The following is a 17,508-nucleotide window of genomic DNA, read 5'->3' as shown; positions in this document are numbered from 1 at the left end:
AAAAAAATAGTTGAATTAGAAGGAGAAACTGATTGAGTAGAGACTACACATGTGTTCTGCATTGGATAGCTCAAAGACTTTAAGATACCAATTTAAAAAATCTGATAGAACACCATACATATTATTTTAGTCCTCTGCTAGGCATTGGGATTTTTAATAATTAACGTATGAAAATCCTAGGACTGGAAAATATAATGAAAACATGCAGTGGCCCCATTCACACCCGAGTACTTGCTTGCTAGAAAACAAAGCTAATAATTGTAAGCTAAGAAAGGCTGTTCTAGTGTCAACTAATGCCCACTTGCAGGGATGGAATACTTGGTTCGATACGTTTGGCAATAAAATTGACTGTCACAACAGCCTCCACTTAGCAAAGGTGGGAATCCAAATCGGGACCCACGGGATGGAAACCAAATCCAGAATGGCCCTGTGGTGTCTTGAGTGCTGATGCATCAGTCTAGCCAGACAGTTGTTCTTACATGTGGCTTGGCACACACAACACGCATAACGCGCTTTCACTTTCCTAGTTGTTTTCTTTCGCTTCGGGTATCCTTTTCGCTTTTGTCACACATTAGGTATAACGTTTTTTCACCATATTGTGAAGTGCTTCTCTTTGTTAAAATCGATCTGGTTTAGCAACTTGTGTGTATAACGTTTTTTCACCATATTGTTAAGTGCTTCTCTTTGTTAAAATCGATCTCGTTTAGCAACTTTTAAAACGAGCAGGAGGTTTTGCAGAGAACTTTGAGCCTGGGAGCTCCTGCTGTCACGCGCTGACTGGTGGGGGAACAGAGCGCTTGGAAAGGCCCTGTGGTGTCTTGAGTGCCAATACATCAGTCTAGCCAGAAAGTTGTTCTTAAATGTGGCTTGATTTAGCTTGATGCTACTTCTTGGGTTAACAAACTCCTTTTTTACAAACAGTAATTTCACGTGGCCCTGGGCTTTTCCAATAATCTTACACACGTCTCACGCACTGCTGTGCTGTGTCACGTTACCGCGGTAACCAGCGCAACTTGCCTTTGGTTGCACGAGGAGTGTGAGAAACACCAGATTGGACCTCCCTATTTCAGTGTTTGTGAAGTGATGTAGATACTTTTGGACAAACCTTTGGAACCACCATGAACCTGTGCAGGGCGTGCAGCAGATTGGGACTGCAAACACAATGCTCATGATGTAGACGGGTTCTTTTAATTCCTGGGTGAGCACTTTTTTTTGTTCATTCGCGCAATGGTGTGGAAACAGCTTGTTCCGATTCGGCAACTTCGTGAGGCTTCGTCTGTAGGTAATTAAGTGTGTCTGAGTCGTTGCGCTACACTGGACTTCTACGATCTCTCTTATTGTGTGATTATTTACCAATATACACTGCAGCATAAGACGGCACTACACTGGTATGCCATTACGTATTAGTACACTTTACTGCACTACTATATTTAAACTTTTCATGATTGCACAGTCATATTGCTGCACTGCATTGTAGTGCTTTAGTGGTTAACCGTGTGCTACCAGTCGTGCTTCTCTGGGATTCACAGCTGATATTTAACTCTTTCAGGATGACACCACTGCACTGCAGCAGTTAACCTTGCGCTACTAGACGTGCTTTTCGGCTCTGAACTGATGATATTCAACCCTTTGATGTCACCTTCTATAAATGTTGTAGACTTCAGTTGATCACTTTACTGCACATTATTACAGACAACAATCAACTCCTTAAATTTCCAGGAAATACTTCATTTTAGTTGTGTCAGTAGTTCATCTAATTAATTAATGTGAAGCAGAAAAACGTAAGGAATCTAAACCATAAACTGTTATTAATATAAAAAAGTGCCCATCCAAATTACACTACAAAGTGGGGCTGATAATTGCCAAAACTACCATTACAAATAGAAGCATTATCAATGTTTCTCGGCTTCACTGCCAGTATATCAAGGTCTGCATATTAATGCACACCTTGAGGGTTTTAAAAACACATACATTAAAAGCATTGTAATTACAATAAAAAAAGTTCTCACCATCTTGATATCAAGTAAGTATCACATTAACATTAGTATATGCTATTTGCATTGGAAATGCATTATATTTAGGTTGTTAAAAAACAATCACATTAATAAAAGCCAGTACCATTTACAATGCCAATAGCTCACACTAGTGTAAATGCAATGCAATAGGTTTTGCATGTAAAATAATTTTAGCTATTGCCATTTAAAACTACAATACTTTTTATTTGTTTCCCACCAAAAAAAACAAGCACTGGCGTTGCCAATAGGTTTCGCATTTGGAAAGTTGGAGCTATTGGTTTTGTAAATGACATTTTATATTTATATATTGTTATTGACAATGCCAATAACTATATATAAATATAAAATGTCATTTACAAAACCAATAGTACTGTCCCGCAGTCCCGCATCTGCGAGAGGGTGGGGTTACACCCGAGGTGCCTGGGGGCTTCACTGGGCGGGCATGCGTAGAATCCAATATGTTAACGGAGTACGACTGTGCCAGGGGAAGCGTGTGCAACCCCTAGCTCTAGTGAGAAACAGATTCAAACATAGATAGAAATGAGGAAGTCGCAGTACTATTTCTGTGTGGGTGGGAGTGCATAGGCAGTTTAAGAGAGAATACTAACTGCAAACTGATACGTATTGTAGCGATAGGAGTTTACATTGTCAAGCTGCGGGCGGGGGAGAGCTCCTGGCAAATGGCCTCGCAATGCTGGCAAATGGCCGGAGGGAAGCCGGATGGGGGCGGGAGAGCCTGGTGGGGGCGCGGGAATGCGAGCGAGGGGAGGAGAAGTGTGGCAGGCGGATTAGGGAGATGCGCGGAGGGAAGCCGGATGGGGGCGGGAGAGCCTGCTGGGGGGGCGGGAATGCGAGCGAGGGGAGGATAAGTGTGGCAGACGGATTAGGGAGATGCGCGTGCTTGTGTGGTCACGTGACCCGCTTTTGTGGTCACATGACTCACATGCACTGTGAAAAAACCGCAGTGGTTTGACGAGTCGATGGAGCACTTGAATTCTCGCCTATTACATTCGCAAGCGAATGATAATAGGCGAAACCTAAAAAACAATGACATGTACAAGGTCAATAGCTCAAAATAATGTTAGTGCGAAACCTATTGCATTGTAAATGCTTGTTAAAGAGAGACACAGAGGCTAATACAAAGTTAAAAGACAAAGTATTGACAAAGTTGGTGAGTTTTCATGGGAAAATGGCAAGAATTGAGGAAAGGGGAATGTATCCAATCACTGGCAAAGGCAAGGATACCAAAGGCGCCTCATCACCAGCTCTTTCTCAGAACACTTTGAACCTGAAGGAACATTGATTGGAGGAAAGATTATTGTGCGTGACTGCGGAGGAAAGAACATTTAATGTTAATGACCCTGGATCTCAAATGGTACTAGAACTCATCTCCAGGGTTCATCTCGTTGGTTTCATTGCTTTGAAGACACAACAGACAGAAAGGCTGGTCCTCTGAAGATTCAGCCACTGGTTGTGAATGTAAGAGCAAAGACAGAACACAGGAAGTACTCACTGCATGAATTTACAGCCGGACCCATCTGGACAAAATCCCACCAAGTAATTAACACAGATGACTCTTCGAGTGTGACGGTGTCTACAGATGGGACCTGTGGAAGACAAACAATAAATTCACATACACCACAATGTTACAAGTCCAAAACATACACAACCGAATCTTAAAGTCTTCAGCACGGGCTTTAAAAAGGCAGTTTGTTAGATTTCAAACATGTAGAAATAAACGTTTTTACAAATGCAAGTTACAATAGATAAAGTTTGAAGACGTGTGTTTGAATGTTAGTTTTTAAACGAAAATAAAAAGGCATATCACAGTAGTTATAACCAAACCGCTGAGTCACGTTTGTAGCATAGAAGTTTATGATTTCACATTACAGCTGCAACAGGTAACACTAGTTTGATGAGAATGAAATTGAGAAAAGGCCCCAATGGTAGAGACACACCTGAGAGTTATAGTGACTGAGGCCTTTTTGGTGGGGAAAGTACGCTGCAAACATTACCCTACTTGGTCATGCAGCCGAGTAGGATCTGGGAAAGAGTGATCACAGTGATTCTAAAACGACGACCATATAATGCAAACATGCTGTATGGGATTCTAAAGCCATATGAACATATTAATTTGGTTAGGTCTCTGAGTAGGTGGTGAGAGGGAGGCTATCGCTGTTAGGGGACGTACATAGTAACAGAGACTTCCTCACACACTCAAGTAGCACAGGTGACTCGAGAGATCTGGACCGCTTTCCCGGAGGAATCTCCGACAATGGGGGTGATGGCAAGGATTCTTGCTCTGGCTGGCTGCAGAGGGTAGTTGCTGGTGTATATCATCTTGGTGGCAGAAACCAGCCAGGTGGACATGAGATAGTCACAGGAGTGTACAAAATCTTTATCAGATATAGATTGGAGAAAAGCCTGCTTGCAGGTTAAAAGTGTTTTTCTGAATGCACACATTAAACTGTCCAATTTCATTACCTGCCGATAACTTACCTTACACCCCTGAAATTCACCAGGATCTACCTGGATGTGGCATCAATATGTCGAAAGTGTGGCATTTATGGTGCAAGCTTTTCACACATAGTCTGGGTGTGCCCAAAGGTGTAGGAATTCTGGGACAGTGTGATAAAGGACCTGCAGGTGCTCAAGGGTAGGCTGCCCACAAGGTCTGTGAAAACATATTTTCTATTACATGCAACTATAAACTGAAGATCTGGCTGAATGGGTGGAGATGCTCCTGAGACTAAGATTCCCCAATTAATAGACTATCTTGACTGGAAAGTACATATTGGACTTCATGAGGATATAATGTACCAGAAAGTGGTAATGGATAAATAATGGCTTCATGGAGCAATTTAAAAGAGAAATGCACATGCTAAATGCTTGTAAAACACAGTAAATGTACAGTATTGCTAGGTGGATGGTAACTTGATGTATATCTTTTTATGCAATAAAGTTAACATATCAAAAAAAATTAAAAATCTATATCTGATTTTTGCATAATGAAGTTTGCGGTGCTTCTAATACAGTTCTAGCTCAGTTATAAGAGATTGCAATTTTAGTCTAAACGTTTTGCACAGATCCTAACTGGATGCCTTTTTGATTTTGTTCCTTGTGAAACACTAGATTGAATACATGCCCAGGTGCTAATAAAAAAGGTATATTTATCATCTACTTCAAACAAAAATATTTCTACTATGTTGACCTTGGTTAAACACTCATAAGGATGAACTATAATAATTTAAAATCCCTTAGTAATGAAGCTTATTACATATTCCAAAGGGAACGAGGCATAACTGGACCTTTTATCAGCATTACCTGCTTTACAATTCAACAAAATCATAACAACATAATGACACACAAACAAATGTCTTAAAGTTCTTAATTTGGCTACTGGGGTTAATTTGCCCTCTACATTTATCATATAATCTTCTACAACTAATTCCAGATGATCTAAATGTCTTTATGCTTCTGGTCTCACACCTGCCAGTTCATCCTACTCCTTCAAGTGCCTTTTTAATTCTATTATTTTTGCAGTCATGAAGACCGCTATCCCATCATACGCCAGTGTAATGTTATTTTATACAGTAACTTCAGTGTAATAGCACTGCGCTTAAACACAAAAATAAATGTTATAAATAAATCACTCACCGTGTTTACAGAAGCCTCTGTCATACCAGGGGCAATCTTTGATCTTCGACTCAGGGTCAATGTGTAGGAATGGACACTCTTTGTTGCTGCACTCTGCTACAACATAAACAAGATTCTGCTTAGAAAAATTCATCCCTGGCGCCTGGATACCCTCACTGGTGAAAAGCTGCACCATACAAATTTACATGACATATAGTAACAATGAACGGCACCTGGCTGAACATGGAAATGATTCCACATGAAAAGCTGTAAACAGCTGTAGAAAAGAGGAGAAATATACAAATCATTTGCAAGATTTTAAGATGGGCACCATGTGCAAAGTATTTCAGCATTCAACTAACTCACTGTCCAATAACCTATTCCAATATTTAAAGTTGTCATTGGTAAATAAAGTGCACAATACCTAGTTCCTTAAAAATACACTGCATTGAATTTCAAATAGGTGGATACCCAATTTATTGCACTTATTTTCCTTTCATCTCACTACCGAAAAGATACAACCTCCCATTTCCACACCCAATCCTAGTCCCCTTTCCGCTAACCCATATATAGGTCAAATCACTTAGACGATTGGGCGACTGGATGATTAACTATATATACATTTAGGCCAGACTTCTCCAACCAGTAGCTCGTGAGCTACTGGCAGCTCTCCAGCGGTTTGTGAGTAGGAACTATAGGAACATACAGATAAAGTATAGTCTTCAATGAGTACTATATTCATTGGTGTCCAGCCGGACACAATTTAATCAATTAGAAAATCCACATAATAATCGTAATGTAGCGGACAAACAATGCAGTGGGACACAATCCTGCATCCAATTTACAAGGAAAAATAGACAATACAGTGGGACACAATCCTGTATCCGGTTTACACAGAAATCACACAAGAAAAAATGGTTAAATATAAACAAAAAGTTTTTCAGGCAACAGTTTGGCGGGAGCTTAGGGTCAAATGGAAATATATAGACAAGCTATCCACGATAGTTAGCACACTGATAGGACACGATGGTCGACTGTGTGAAATTATGCAGGTGGTGACGGCGTTTCGATCCCTTAAAGAGTACAGTGGGATCATCATCAGGACTTGTTGTATTTCACATGCCTGAATTGTATTACAGCCTGTTGGAAAGAAGGGGATAGAGAAGGCAGACATAAGTGTGAGGCTGAAGAGAAAGTACAGCTAGTGAAGACCAAAAATGGTTGTGCTCACTATCGCGGATAGCTTGTCTATATAGTACTCATTGAAGACTATACTTTATCTGTATGTTCCTATAGTTCCTTTTAAGGACCACTGTTATTATTGAAGTTCAAGGCATCAGGGTCAAGACGCGCCACGATGAATATCAAGCTTGATGTGCAGGAGAGCGTGTCCAACAGTCGGCAGGAGAAAGCCCTGTAAAACCAGTGGTGCGCGCGCACCAGTGGAGCGGGGGCGGGAATCAAAACCAGTGGTGCGCGCGCACCACAGAGGAGCGGGGGCGAGGGAGCCTGTTGTCTGTTCCGTGCTGATGCGCGTAACAGACACCAGTGGGACGTGGGCGGAGCAAAGGCGGGACATGCACCCGCCTTTGCCCAATTGTGTGTAATGTAAAAAAAAAAAAAAGCACGCTAAAGCCAATGGCAGCGGGCGAAAGCAAAACAACACGCACAAGCGTGTGGTCAGCTTTCAGAACCTTGTACAAGAGGTCTCGCGTTGCGCAAGCACTGCAACGCTAGGCGCAAGACCTACAAAAGGATGCAGGAAGTAGCAATCTGGATGACCAACAGATGCCTTAAGCTCAACGCAGAGAAGATAGAAGTCCTCATCCTTGGAACCAGCCCCTCGGCATGGGACAACACCTGGTGGTATCGGGTCTAGAGATTCATCAGTCCAACAAGTACCGACTTGCACCCACCTGGGTGATCCACTAAAGAACTACAAGTACCAGAGTCCCGAGGGGCGATCCGGAGGAGGGGCTAGCGGTGTGCGCTCCATTGAGGACTAAACAACACCTGGTGGCCGTCTGACCTCGGAAGCCCACCGACCCGCTCAGACCACGCCAAAAACCTCGGCATCGTACTCAACTCATCCCTCACCATGAACCGACAGGTCAACGCCCTCACCTCCAGCTGCTTCAACGCCCTCCAAATCCTCTGCAAGACTTTCAAGTGGAACCCCTCCCCAGTCAAGAAAGATTGTCTCCCAGGCACTCATCACCAGCAGACTGGACTATGGACACGCACTCTATGCCGGCATCAACAAGTCACTACTCGGCAAACTCCAGATGATACAGAACACCGCTATCAGACTCGTCCTCGACATTTCACAGTACGAACACATCAGCCCACACCAACTTAGGCTCCATTGGCTACCTCCCGTGAAGAAAAGAGTCACCTTCAAAATCCTAACCCACGCCTACAAATGCCTGCAGAATACCAGACCCGAATACCTCAACGACAGAATCAATTTCCATGTACCCAAAAGGAACCTCCGATCCTCCAACCTCGCACTGACCGACACCCCGCACATCCACAGAGCCAGAGCAGGCAGACCTTTCTCCCACATCGCAGCCAAAACAAGGAACGAACTCCCGGCAGACATCAGGCACGCCCCTTCCCACTCAATCTCACTCTTCCACCACAACTCCTCTTGCAGCTCCAGGCACACTCTGCTCATTCCAGTAGGCTTAGAACTCCATACAGTATTTGTGTCTTACTATCGCAGACTCGCTTTCCTCTAGGGCAGGGGCAAACTGGCCACGCTTTCAGAGGGCGATTCGGGAGGATCTCCGTCGGTGGAAGCCACTTCATATTTCTTGGTTGGGCTGCCTTAACAAGGTAAAGATGAATATTCTTCCCAGGCTTCTCAACCTTTTCCAATCGCTCCCAACGTCCATTCCCACCGAAGACATCACCAGGTTACAGGCTGACCTCATCTCCTTTATCTGGAGGAAAGCACCCTCGCATATCCGCAGCACTCCTAATGATTCCCCCCAATCGTGGTGGGCTGGCATGCCCCAACCTCCTAGACAATAATAGGGCGATGCACTTACCCTCCATCTCAGAGTGGGAAGTGCAGAAGAGTGAAATGCACTCGGTACACACGGATAGAACAGTTGCCTGCAGGCCACTAAGGGACCTGGCCTGGCTGCCCAAACATTCCGGACTAAGCAAAGCCTACGCCGCCATCCCGAGAGAAACGGTGCTGGGACAAATTGACCACATTCCCTTTGCCAAACACCCCCATAGAACGCACCCCGACTTCTCACCTGGCCTTCCCCGGGAGACCTTTCTGGAGTGGGTTTCGGGCAAAGGCCTGCTCCTGCAAGACCTCTTTCAAGGACCAGCCGATAAGCCTTTAAAGCAATGCAAGCAGAATTTCCACCTGTCTGAAGCTGCTCGACACCAATATTTTCAGCTTCGACACTCGGCCCTCCATCCACCCCAATGTGGAGGCTGCCACCCATTCCCCCTTATGCTCTTCGATCAACTTGTTCGTAACTATACGGGCTCCCGGGGATTGGTATCTAAAACATATGCAGGCCTGCAACAATCGAGTCTTCTCCCCTGCCATCCATATGGTCCCCAGATAACACCTGCTATCACCCAAAAACAGTGGCAACAGGAAATCCCACGCATACACAGAAGCATTCCCCATCAGGAAGCAGCCTACAGGGTCATGTTTCAATGGTACTACACGCCCACAAGTCTGTATGCCATGCAGCCTACAGACCCTGCCTCATGCGGTCGCTGTGGGGCCCTGCAAGGTGATTTCTATAACATATGGTGGGCATGTCCCACCCTGAAGACCTTCTGGAAGGAGATCTTGGGCCACAATAATGGCACTGTACGATATCCAATACCAGACGGTTATCACACTGTTATCCTAGGCATTCGCCCTATAACGGACTGCGATGACCCATACAGACTGGTACTTGGCGTGACACATGACAGGTGCAGCCAAGAAGCTTACAGCTCGATCCTGGTGCTCTATATTACCCCTGCCCCCCCCCCCGCCTCCTGGTTCACACAACTTTGGCACACTATTGTACTAGAGCAGATGACGCACAAGCTCACCCACACAGACAAATTCCAGTGACTTTGGTCACCCCTGGTCCACTACCTATCTCGCCTGAAATACTCATGCTTTAAACCCCCCTAGGTTAAGAGCTCTTCACTTTTTTTCCGACTAGATGAGGAGCGCCTCCTTCCGACCGAGCAGACTCAGCACACCACTATCTTGTAAACAAAGCCCCCTGTATCCTACATGACTTATGGCCTCGTAGACCCCGCTGGGTACCACTGGTTTCCTCTCCCTCCCCCTAGCCACTCTTTTTTCCATTTACTTTTTCCAAGGTTACACCCCACCTTGCACAGACGCTTCCTGTTAGGTCCACAGTGCTAAAAAGACCCTTAAGCCCTGACACATTCCCCTAGTGGGTCGGATCTCGCCTCCCCTAGGACTCTAAGCATCGCCACCTTCTACATAGCTATGTTGCATGCCCACAAAATTGTGGCAATGTGTCATTATTGAAGGATTTCTCTCTATGTAACACCAACACTGTATTGCCGTTTCCCACTTTTTGATGTAAAAAAAAAAACAACTTTGAGTAAAAAAAAAATGTTTTAAAGTCTGCTAGAAAATAGGAATTTGAGATGATCAGATTTAGAATTTTCTTTGTTTTGAAAATACACTATACAAATAGAAGAAGAGCAACGGAGTGAGTGTGTGTGTGTAAAGATTTTACGCACCATAGAAAAACTAGAGGTCCAACGTAATACGAGTACCACTTTATAATAGATTAACTAAGCATCTGTAATAGATAACAACCTTTTCTTCAGGCTAAAATAAACTCGATTCCTAAATCCTGCAAATACAACCGAATATATAATTTAACATCTGCGAGCTCCAAACTGCTAAAGGAAAGACAATTTTCAATCTGAAACTGGAAGAGCCCGTCAGGTGTTAGCTGCCTGCAGAGGTCCACATGAAACCAGGGTTGGCAATCACCACTTAAGAGTTAGAAACACCACAGCCTGAAAGCTTCAAAATTCTACTAACAGTGACACAGTGGTTGAAGAATTTGGTTCTTGGCTCCAAGAATATAGAACTCCCTTTGCGATCAACATAGAATTGTACAATTTACAATAAATATGAAGACCTGTAAATTTAACTGCTACTTTTGTTGCCAGCATCACATTTTTGGGGATTTCCACTGCACTCGTTCTGAGCAGTCGCTTGTACTGCTGAAAAGTAATACACATAATAATAAATTACTCCAGGGAAGTACTGCACAACCAAAATGTGGGGTTTAGCAGAATAGTGGCTACAGGCCAGTCATCTGACATACTTACCAAACTTAGAGTAAAAGTAACATTCTGGCATCTTGGTCATATCATATTCGTGGAGGAATTCACACTGGTCACCTTTCTTGCACAGGCCTCGCAACCAGTGCTTGCAAACAACAGTCTTTTCTCCGCTGATGTGCCGAAAAGGGCACATTCCACCTTTGGAATGAGACAATACAGGAGTGAGTAATCCAGCCTTATGCAAAACTATGAAGTATTTCTTTAGTTAGGCATTTGACAAAAAAAGTAACTGTTGTAAATTAGCAACACTCCATATTATGCAACAGAATCCACTTTTCTGCAGGCATGAGAGGTTATGCCTACTGGGGAAAATTTGATAACACCTACCACACAGAATACAAAAACCAATGCAGAACTTCAGGACACTGTCACAATGGTTGAAACACAAATACATTTATGGTAAAGAACAGTGCCTTTAAATTGTATTATACAGTGCAATTTCCGCCTTTAAGGACCATGGCGCTGAGAAATAACAAATACAAAGCAGAGGATAGCTTTAAAATAATTAACGGTTGGTAAAATGCAAAGCAGACTGTGAGCACTAAATAGATTGGGGTTTCAATTGTAATTAAAAACATAGCATTCTTTGACTCATGACTGGTAACTAGCTAACTAATACTTTTAACTGGTCCATGCATAAACTAGGACCCCACTCAAATAGGGAGATGGTGAATCAGAAGTGGGAAAGAAAATACCATGTGTTTCATACAGCGATCATGGTATATAATATCAGTATATTAATACTCTCAACCTGTCCCTTTAACCGGCTATTCACTTAAGACCCCACGAATGAACTATTTTTGAGGTCACTATAAGTTACAAAGCATACATTTACAAAATCACAGGCTACGTGACCATACAAGCTGCACTGTACAAAGCAATCTTGCAAGTCGTAAAAGCATTTCGAACTTGCAAACCTGGTGCAATAAGCTGGGAAGGTGGGGGGTGTTCCCCACTTATTTGTGAGACACAATGCTCTGTATCAATGTTTTGACTGCAACTGTGTTGCAACCATAGAAAAATGGTAACCCGTTCACAAAGTTTGTACTTGTGAATGCTGGCAGGCAACATTAGGGGAGAGGTGACTACATGCTCTGTAGTCCCTCCACCAGGTCTTTTCTTGAACATTTTTAAATCAACTCACATCCTTTAAGGAACACGGGTTGCTTCAAAAGTGTTCACATCCAAGGACTGAATGTGTACGGATTCAGGACTGCACTACGACCATATCTGTGTTCACAGGCATGTGCCAGGAGTCAAAAAAGAGGAATCCTATCTAAATATGAACATGGCAGGAGGTTTGTGATCTCCTGCGAAATGTCAATTTTGCATCACAGCTGATTTGTACATCTGACGCACCACAAAATGAAGCCCAGATTGCAAACCAGTTGGTCTGCAAACAACACAGACCGTTTTATGACTCTTAGTACATTGGGCACAGTGTTTTTTTATTGTGAGATAAATGTGGCTTAGTCTTCTAATGCTGTTGGTTAGGGCTGAATTTGAAGGAAGATGGCTTGTTGGAATAGTTCAAGCAGGATAGATAATTTGCTGATGTAACAATACTGGCAGAGAATAAAACATCGCTAGTTAATGTTCCTTCCAAAACATACAGGTTATTAGAACGTTGAGAGCTTCAGTGAAAACAATTGAGTAGCTTTGGGCTTACAATGGCTGGTTCAAGCCTGGAGCTCCAACATCCCAATAGTGTCTTCATGTTTTGTACCTTTTTAATTTAGAACTTTCTACCTATAGTGCAGTGGTTCCCAAACTGTGCGCCGCGGCACCCCGGTGCGCCGTAATGAGGTGCCAGGGGCGCCGCGCGCACGATGTGGGAAATGGATGTGACACCTTTTAAGAACAACAGCAAATCGTCCGTGCAACCGGAAACTGCATGCATACTGCCACTCAAGGAGATAGCCCATGTTTACCCCCTCCATGCAGACGGATAGAAATGGTTTTAATGGCAAGTGTGAAATGCAAAGGGGAGAGATCCCCATGTTTCAGTCCGAGATCGGACGTCTGACCCGACGGGCGCTTAGAGGGTAATTGAATATGCTTAATCGAATGCGCACACAACTGTCACAGCGGCGCCAGTCGCCGGCGGCCCATTCAGGTAAGAGTGGTGACCTGAGTGGGGGTTGGAGGATACGTTCCTCTACTTTGCCAGGTACATTAACTCCTTTACGTCCTCCTGTTTCTACCATCTTAGACTCTTCTGGTTATAAAACGTCCTCCCTCACCTTCCGGGATCTGTTCCAAAAACAGTGGTCTGTGCTCTCATTGTGTCATGCATCGGCAATGTGCTTTTCCTTAGCCTGCCTTAAAATGGCTTTTCAACTAATCCCACAGATTCGAATTGCCCTACTCCTCCGCTGTCATATTCCACCTTACCAAGAGGGCCCCACTGGTTTCCAGGTCGCAAACGTGTGCAGTTTGAAGACCCCGTGCTTCTCACACCACAAGTTCTATGGAGAACCTCAATTGTGTATCCATCCTATGCTTACCTCTTACCCTTCGACTTGCTAATGCTCACTTATGGGGGAGGGGGGGGGGGGGAGTGGCTGAAGCCCTTTCAGTCCAATGGGCGCCTGCCACGGGGGGGGGGGGGGGGGGGGGGGGTAGCACCGCACACCTTGAGGGGGTGAGTTCTGAATAAAAAGTAAGGAGGCTGGTGGGTATACTTTTGTGGAAAAGGTGCAGGTCGATGCCACTTACATGAGGCACTGCAATTATAGGGGAGTGTTGTAAGTGCAGTAAAATCTTGTTACCCTTCGGTAACGATTACTGTTATTTTCGTTTTATGTTTTTCTGTATTCATAATTGTTTTGTTCTTTTTTGTATAGTGGTCAGAAGCCTTGGGTACTTCACATAAAAACGAATTAAACTAAGAAAGATTGGAAACCTGAAAATAAAACGGAATACATTCAGACCATGAGCAGGGGCGTAACTTGGTCAGTAAGATTGGGAAGGGGTGAGCATCAGATTTTTCAACCATCACGCTGGGAAATAAAGTTAAAATATATTGTTTTATTTTTTAGCTGCTGGCTCTGAGCCAGTGGGGCGATGCTCCTACTCCATTGTGGAGGAGCCGCCCCTGAAATAGATTATATGACAAGCAGGATGCATGATGTAGCCTGACACCTAGAGCAGTCGACTTCGGAACTGGGGTACCGGGTTCGAGTCTCGGCAACGATGCTCAACATCCTGTGATTCTGGGCAAATCACTTAATCTCTCCGTGCCTAAAACTGAAATGTGTCCATCTATAACGAAACTGGTGCTCATGAAAAGCGCTATGATACCCGATTTCTTGGGTCTAGTTTGCGCTATATAAAATTCTAAAAAAAAAAATGTTTTAAATGAGAGGGGCTTAAAAGGCAGTGGGAAGTGAGAGGAATACAGATTAATAGGAGTAACTAAATGAAGGGAAGAAGAAAGGGCACATTGCCTCAGCTCCTTGAAATAAAGCCAGAAATACAGAGAACCTGGAAGGTGAATTAACTCAACAAACAAAAGTCAGAAATGAGAACTGATGTGCACATTCAACATTGTTCTGCGACATGGTGATAGTGGCAGCACATTATAAAGCGTGGGGGGCTGGGGTTACCACGGACACCAGAGGCCTCTTCGTACAAATGGAAGGGTTTAACCAGTGTTTTAAGTGGGATCCAGAGGGTGGCTGTGGGTGTGGAGGGAGTCTCTTAAAGGGGCGTGGTAAAAAAATGGTGGGAGCCACGGCGAACTGCTGATTAGGTCAAGGGAGCCGCAGGTCAAAAAAGTTTGGGAACCACTGCTATAGTGGGTAGAACAGTCTTATTTATCTGGGTTCAGGGCCTTTAACAACTAGTGTAGCCCTCTGCAGCGGGATATAATATAGCAAGCTAGAACAATCAAGCAGGTTACCAGGCAGAAACAAGAGACACAGATCAGCTTAGAGCGTGGTAACGCTATTCAACATATCTCCAACTACTCTCAACATTTCACCCATCTTTCCCTTTTACTCTCCCTCCTGCAATTACTAGCGTGCTCTTCAGCACAGGTTGAAATTACAGATCTAAAGAGATTCCAGAACAGACAACTAGAAGTGCATTACGACAAACACTATTTGCTAGTTCACCCTCAACAATTCAATAAAAGTACAGATTTTTAAGCCTTGCTTTAAAAAGCACAGGCACGGTCACTCACAATACGTATTATTTTACACTGGACTTGGGATCTGCCCATTGCTCACCATTGGTTGGCTTCATTGTCACTCATTTGCTTGCTTCTTTTTCGTTAGCAATGTGGGCTTACTTTCCTATTCTTGTGTTTGCCCTACCCATGGGACATGAATGCATTTCCATGTCCTTTCACTGCTCGCTTTTTTAAGCACTACTTTTTTTTTTTTGCTTAAGCACTCTACAAGAGAGGATGTGTTTTACGGCTGCCTCCCTCATGCCTTTTTCCACCCCTCTGCTGTGCTTCATGCCCCTCTCACTCACTTGTGTGCTCCACCCTCTCTTGCCTTGCCGTTTCACCCGCTCCACATTGTTCTTTTGTCCATTTGACCCCCACAACCCCGGTGTTGCTTCTCGCAATCGATTTGTTTGGCTTCTTCCCCAGTGTTACTTCCACTTTTCATCCACACCCCACTGTATTGCTTCCACCACTATGTTGTGTTTTCGACCAGTTTTTTAAAAACACAATCCCGCCTAAAGCCCCATGCTGCTACTGCTCCGTGTCCTCGTGTTGCTTCTACCCCCACCTACGCACCTATATTGCGTCACCCTTTGGTTCTCACTTTTTTCTTTTTAGTTACAGTCAACTCTAAAAAGAAAAAAAATCCATCAGCGTGATTTTGTAAGCACACACATGGATGGTGCATTCACCTGAAAAAAGGACGGGACTGCTGTTTCAGAAGGTTGTTTTCTTTACAGTCTTTGTCCATGCAGCACAGCATCAGTGTGGGGGTGGGGGTCCGTGCATTGCTTTTTTGGGTGAGCACTTTCGCAGCCCCATTGTTCTTCGGGTCCACTCAAGGGAAAAGGTTTCTGGTATAACTGCTACAGCATCAGAATTTCTTTACAAAACTGCACAGCCGATGTTGAACATGGGCTGCACGTTACCTTTAATTGGCGTGCACAATGTGGTGCGGATGCGGAGCAAAACACTTTTGGCTGGTTAATCAATTTAAATGTTTTTATTGATGAAACCAGGTCGCTGCATTGGCAAAGCATCATGTGAATTGGGGGATATCAATTAATTTCCACATACCTGAAAACGATGCATATGACCAGGTGAAATTGAACTGGCGCTCAGGTAAAGCGCGAAAAGACCTTCAAGTCGAGTTCCATTGTTTGCTCGGGGGGAAGATTTTGACCCACGTTGAAACAAAGCGTTTCGCACCCTCCTCCTCCCCTCAAAAATATGAACGCTCATCTTGTGTTTTAGCAATTTATAAAATAGATGTTTATCAGAGAGTATGCTGGAAAATAATTCTCTCCTCGGTTTGAAAAAATACAAGAAGAACAATTCGCCACAAAGAATCTTATGTATGTCTAAATAATCTCAGCGAAGTTGTTCTACAATGAGAAACCAGAATGGGTTGCTCCCTCGAAGACACAGGTTGACATTTGCCATCCATCATTGAATGTGCAACAAATGTGATAAGATAAGACCAGGATTTACAGGCCTGTTTACAGAAAACGAGTTCTATCCTCCCTTCTAGTCCCTGGGGTGCACAGTAAAGGTTTCTTAATGAAAGGTGTGTTCAGACCTACATTCTCTTTAAATTATTTTGGCAGTTTACAGATGGATGTATTGTGTTTACTTAATTTGACATAATTATAGATATATCTAAACCTATAACTATACCTATAACCTATAAATCTAGATATTTCTGTGATGATTGGCTGCTTGTAGCAACAAAAACCCTGAAGACTGCAGAAACAAAGGACTACTGGACAAACAGTAAAGGTTTATATGATTACACCAACCTAGGAGCTGCAAGGGAATAGTTTAAAAAAAAAAAAAACAATTACGGGCTCACTATTAAGGTTACTCAGGTGAGATATTTCATCTTTGCTTGCTGCTCTGAGTAAGATGGTAATTTTTTTTTTAAAAACAACAAAAAACACACCTTCAGAACTAGAAGTGCATTACTAATTCTTCAGACTAGCCTAGGTTTTCATCAAACTGCACATTACTCCAATCCAGCCACTGAGACCTTGACTTAAATGCTTGAATTGTTGAACTACTGCAATTCTCCACTAGGCCATTTTTGCAGTCCCTCCATTATAGAACCCACCAGAAACTGAAGATTTTTCACCTCAAGCCAAGTGTGGCATTCTCTGAAATGTCAGTAGAAGTATCTCTACGTCAACAGTAGTGGCTAGATCACATGCCTAATAAAAAAACAAAAACAAAAAAAATCAGATCGTAGGGGGATCAAGCTATTTGCCACATGGCAAACTCTCTACGGGAAGAAAGCTGTCGGACAACAATTTC

The 17,508-nt window shown here is 43.6% G+C and overlaps 1 protein-coding gene across 2 annotated transcripts in view; it reads right to left on the bottom strand.

The window, feature by feature from the left end:
- The window catches only part of CPSF4 (cleavage and polyadenylation specific factor 4), an 88,916-nt gene that overhangs the window by 29,285 nt on the left and 42,123 nt on the right, over positions 1-17,508 (bottom strand). The window contains exons 3-5 of one of the 2 annotated variants that reach the window (XM_078665058.1): positions 11,007-11,159; positions 5,673-5,768; positions 3,529-3,622 (exon numbers count right to left, since the gene is read on the bottom strand). In XM_078665058.1, coding sequence (XP_078521184.1) covers positions 3,529-3,622; positions 5,673-5,768; positions 11,007-11,159 — 343 coding nt within the window. The remainder of the gene's footprint in view (positions 1-3,528; positions 3,623-5,672; positions 5,769-11,006; positions 11,160-17,508) is intronic. The other variant, XM_078665059.1, reaches the window with a different exon arrangement.

Source organism: Lissotriton helveticus, chromosome 10 (assembly GCF_964261635.1).
Source record: "Lissotriton helveticus chromosome 10, aLisHel1.1, whole genome shotgun sequence".
NCBI lineage: Eukaryota > Metazoa > Chordata > Amphibia > Caudata > Salamandridae > Lissotriton > Lissotriton helveticus.
Note: the sequence above shows the minus strand (reverse complement) of the source record. Positions and strands in the feature narration are given on the sequence as shown.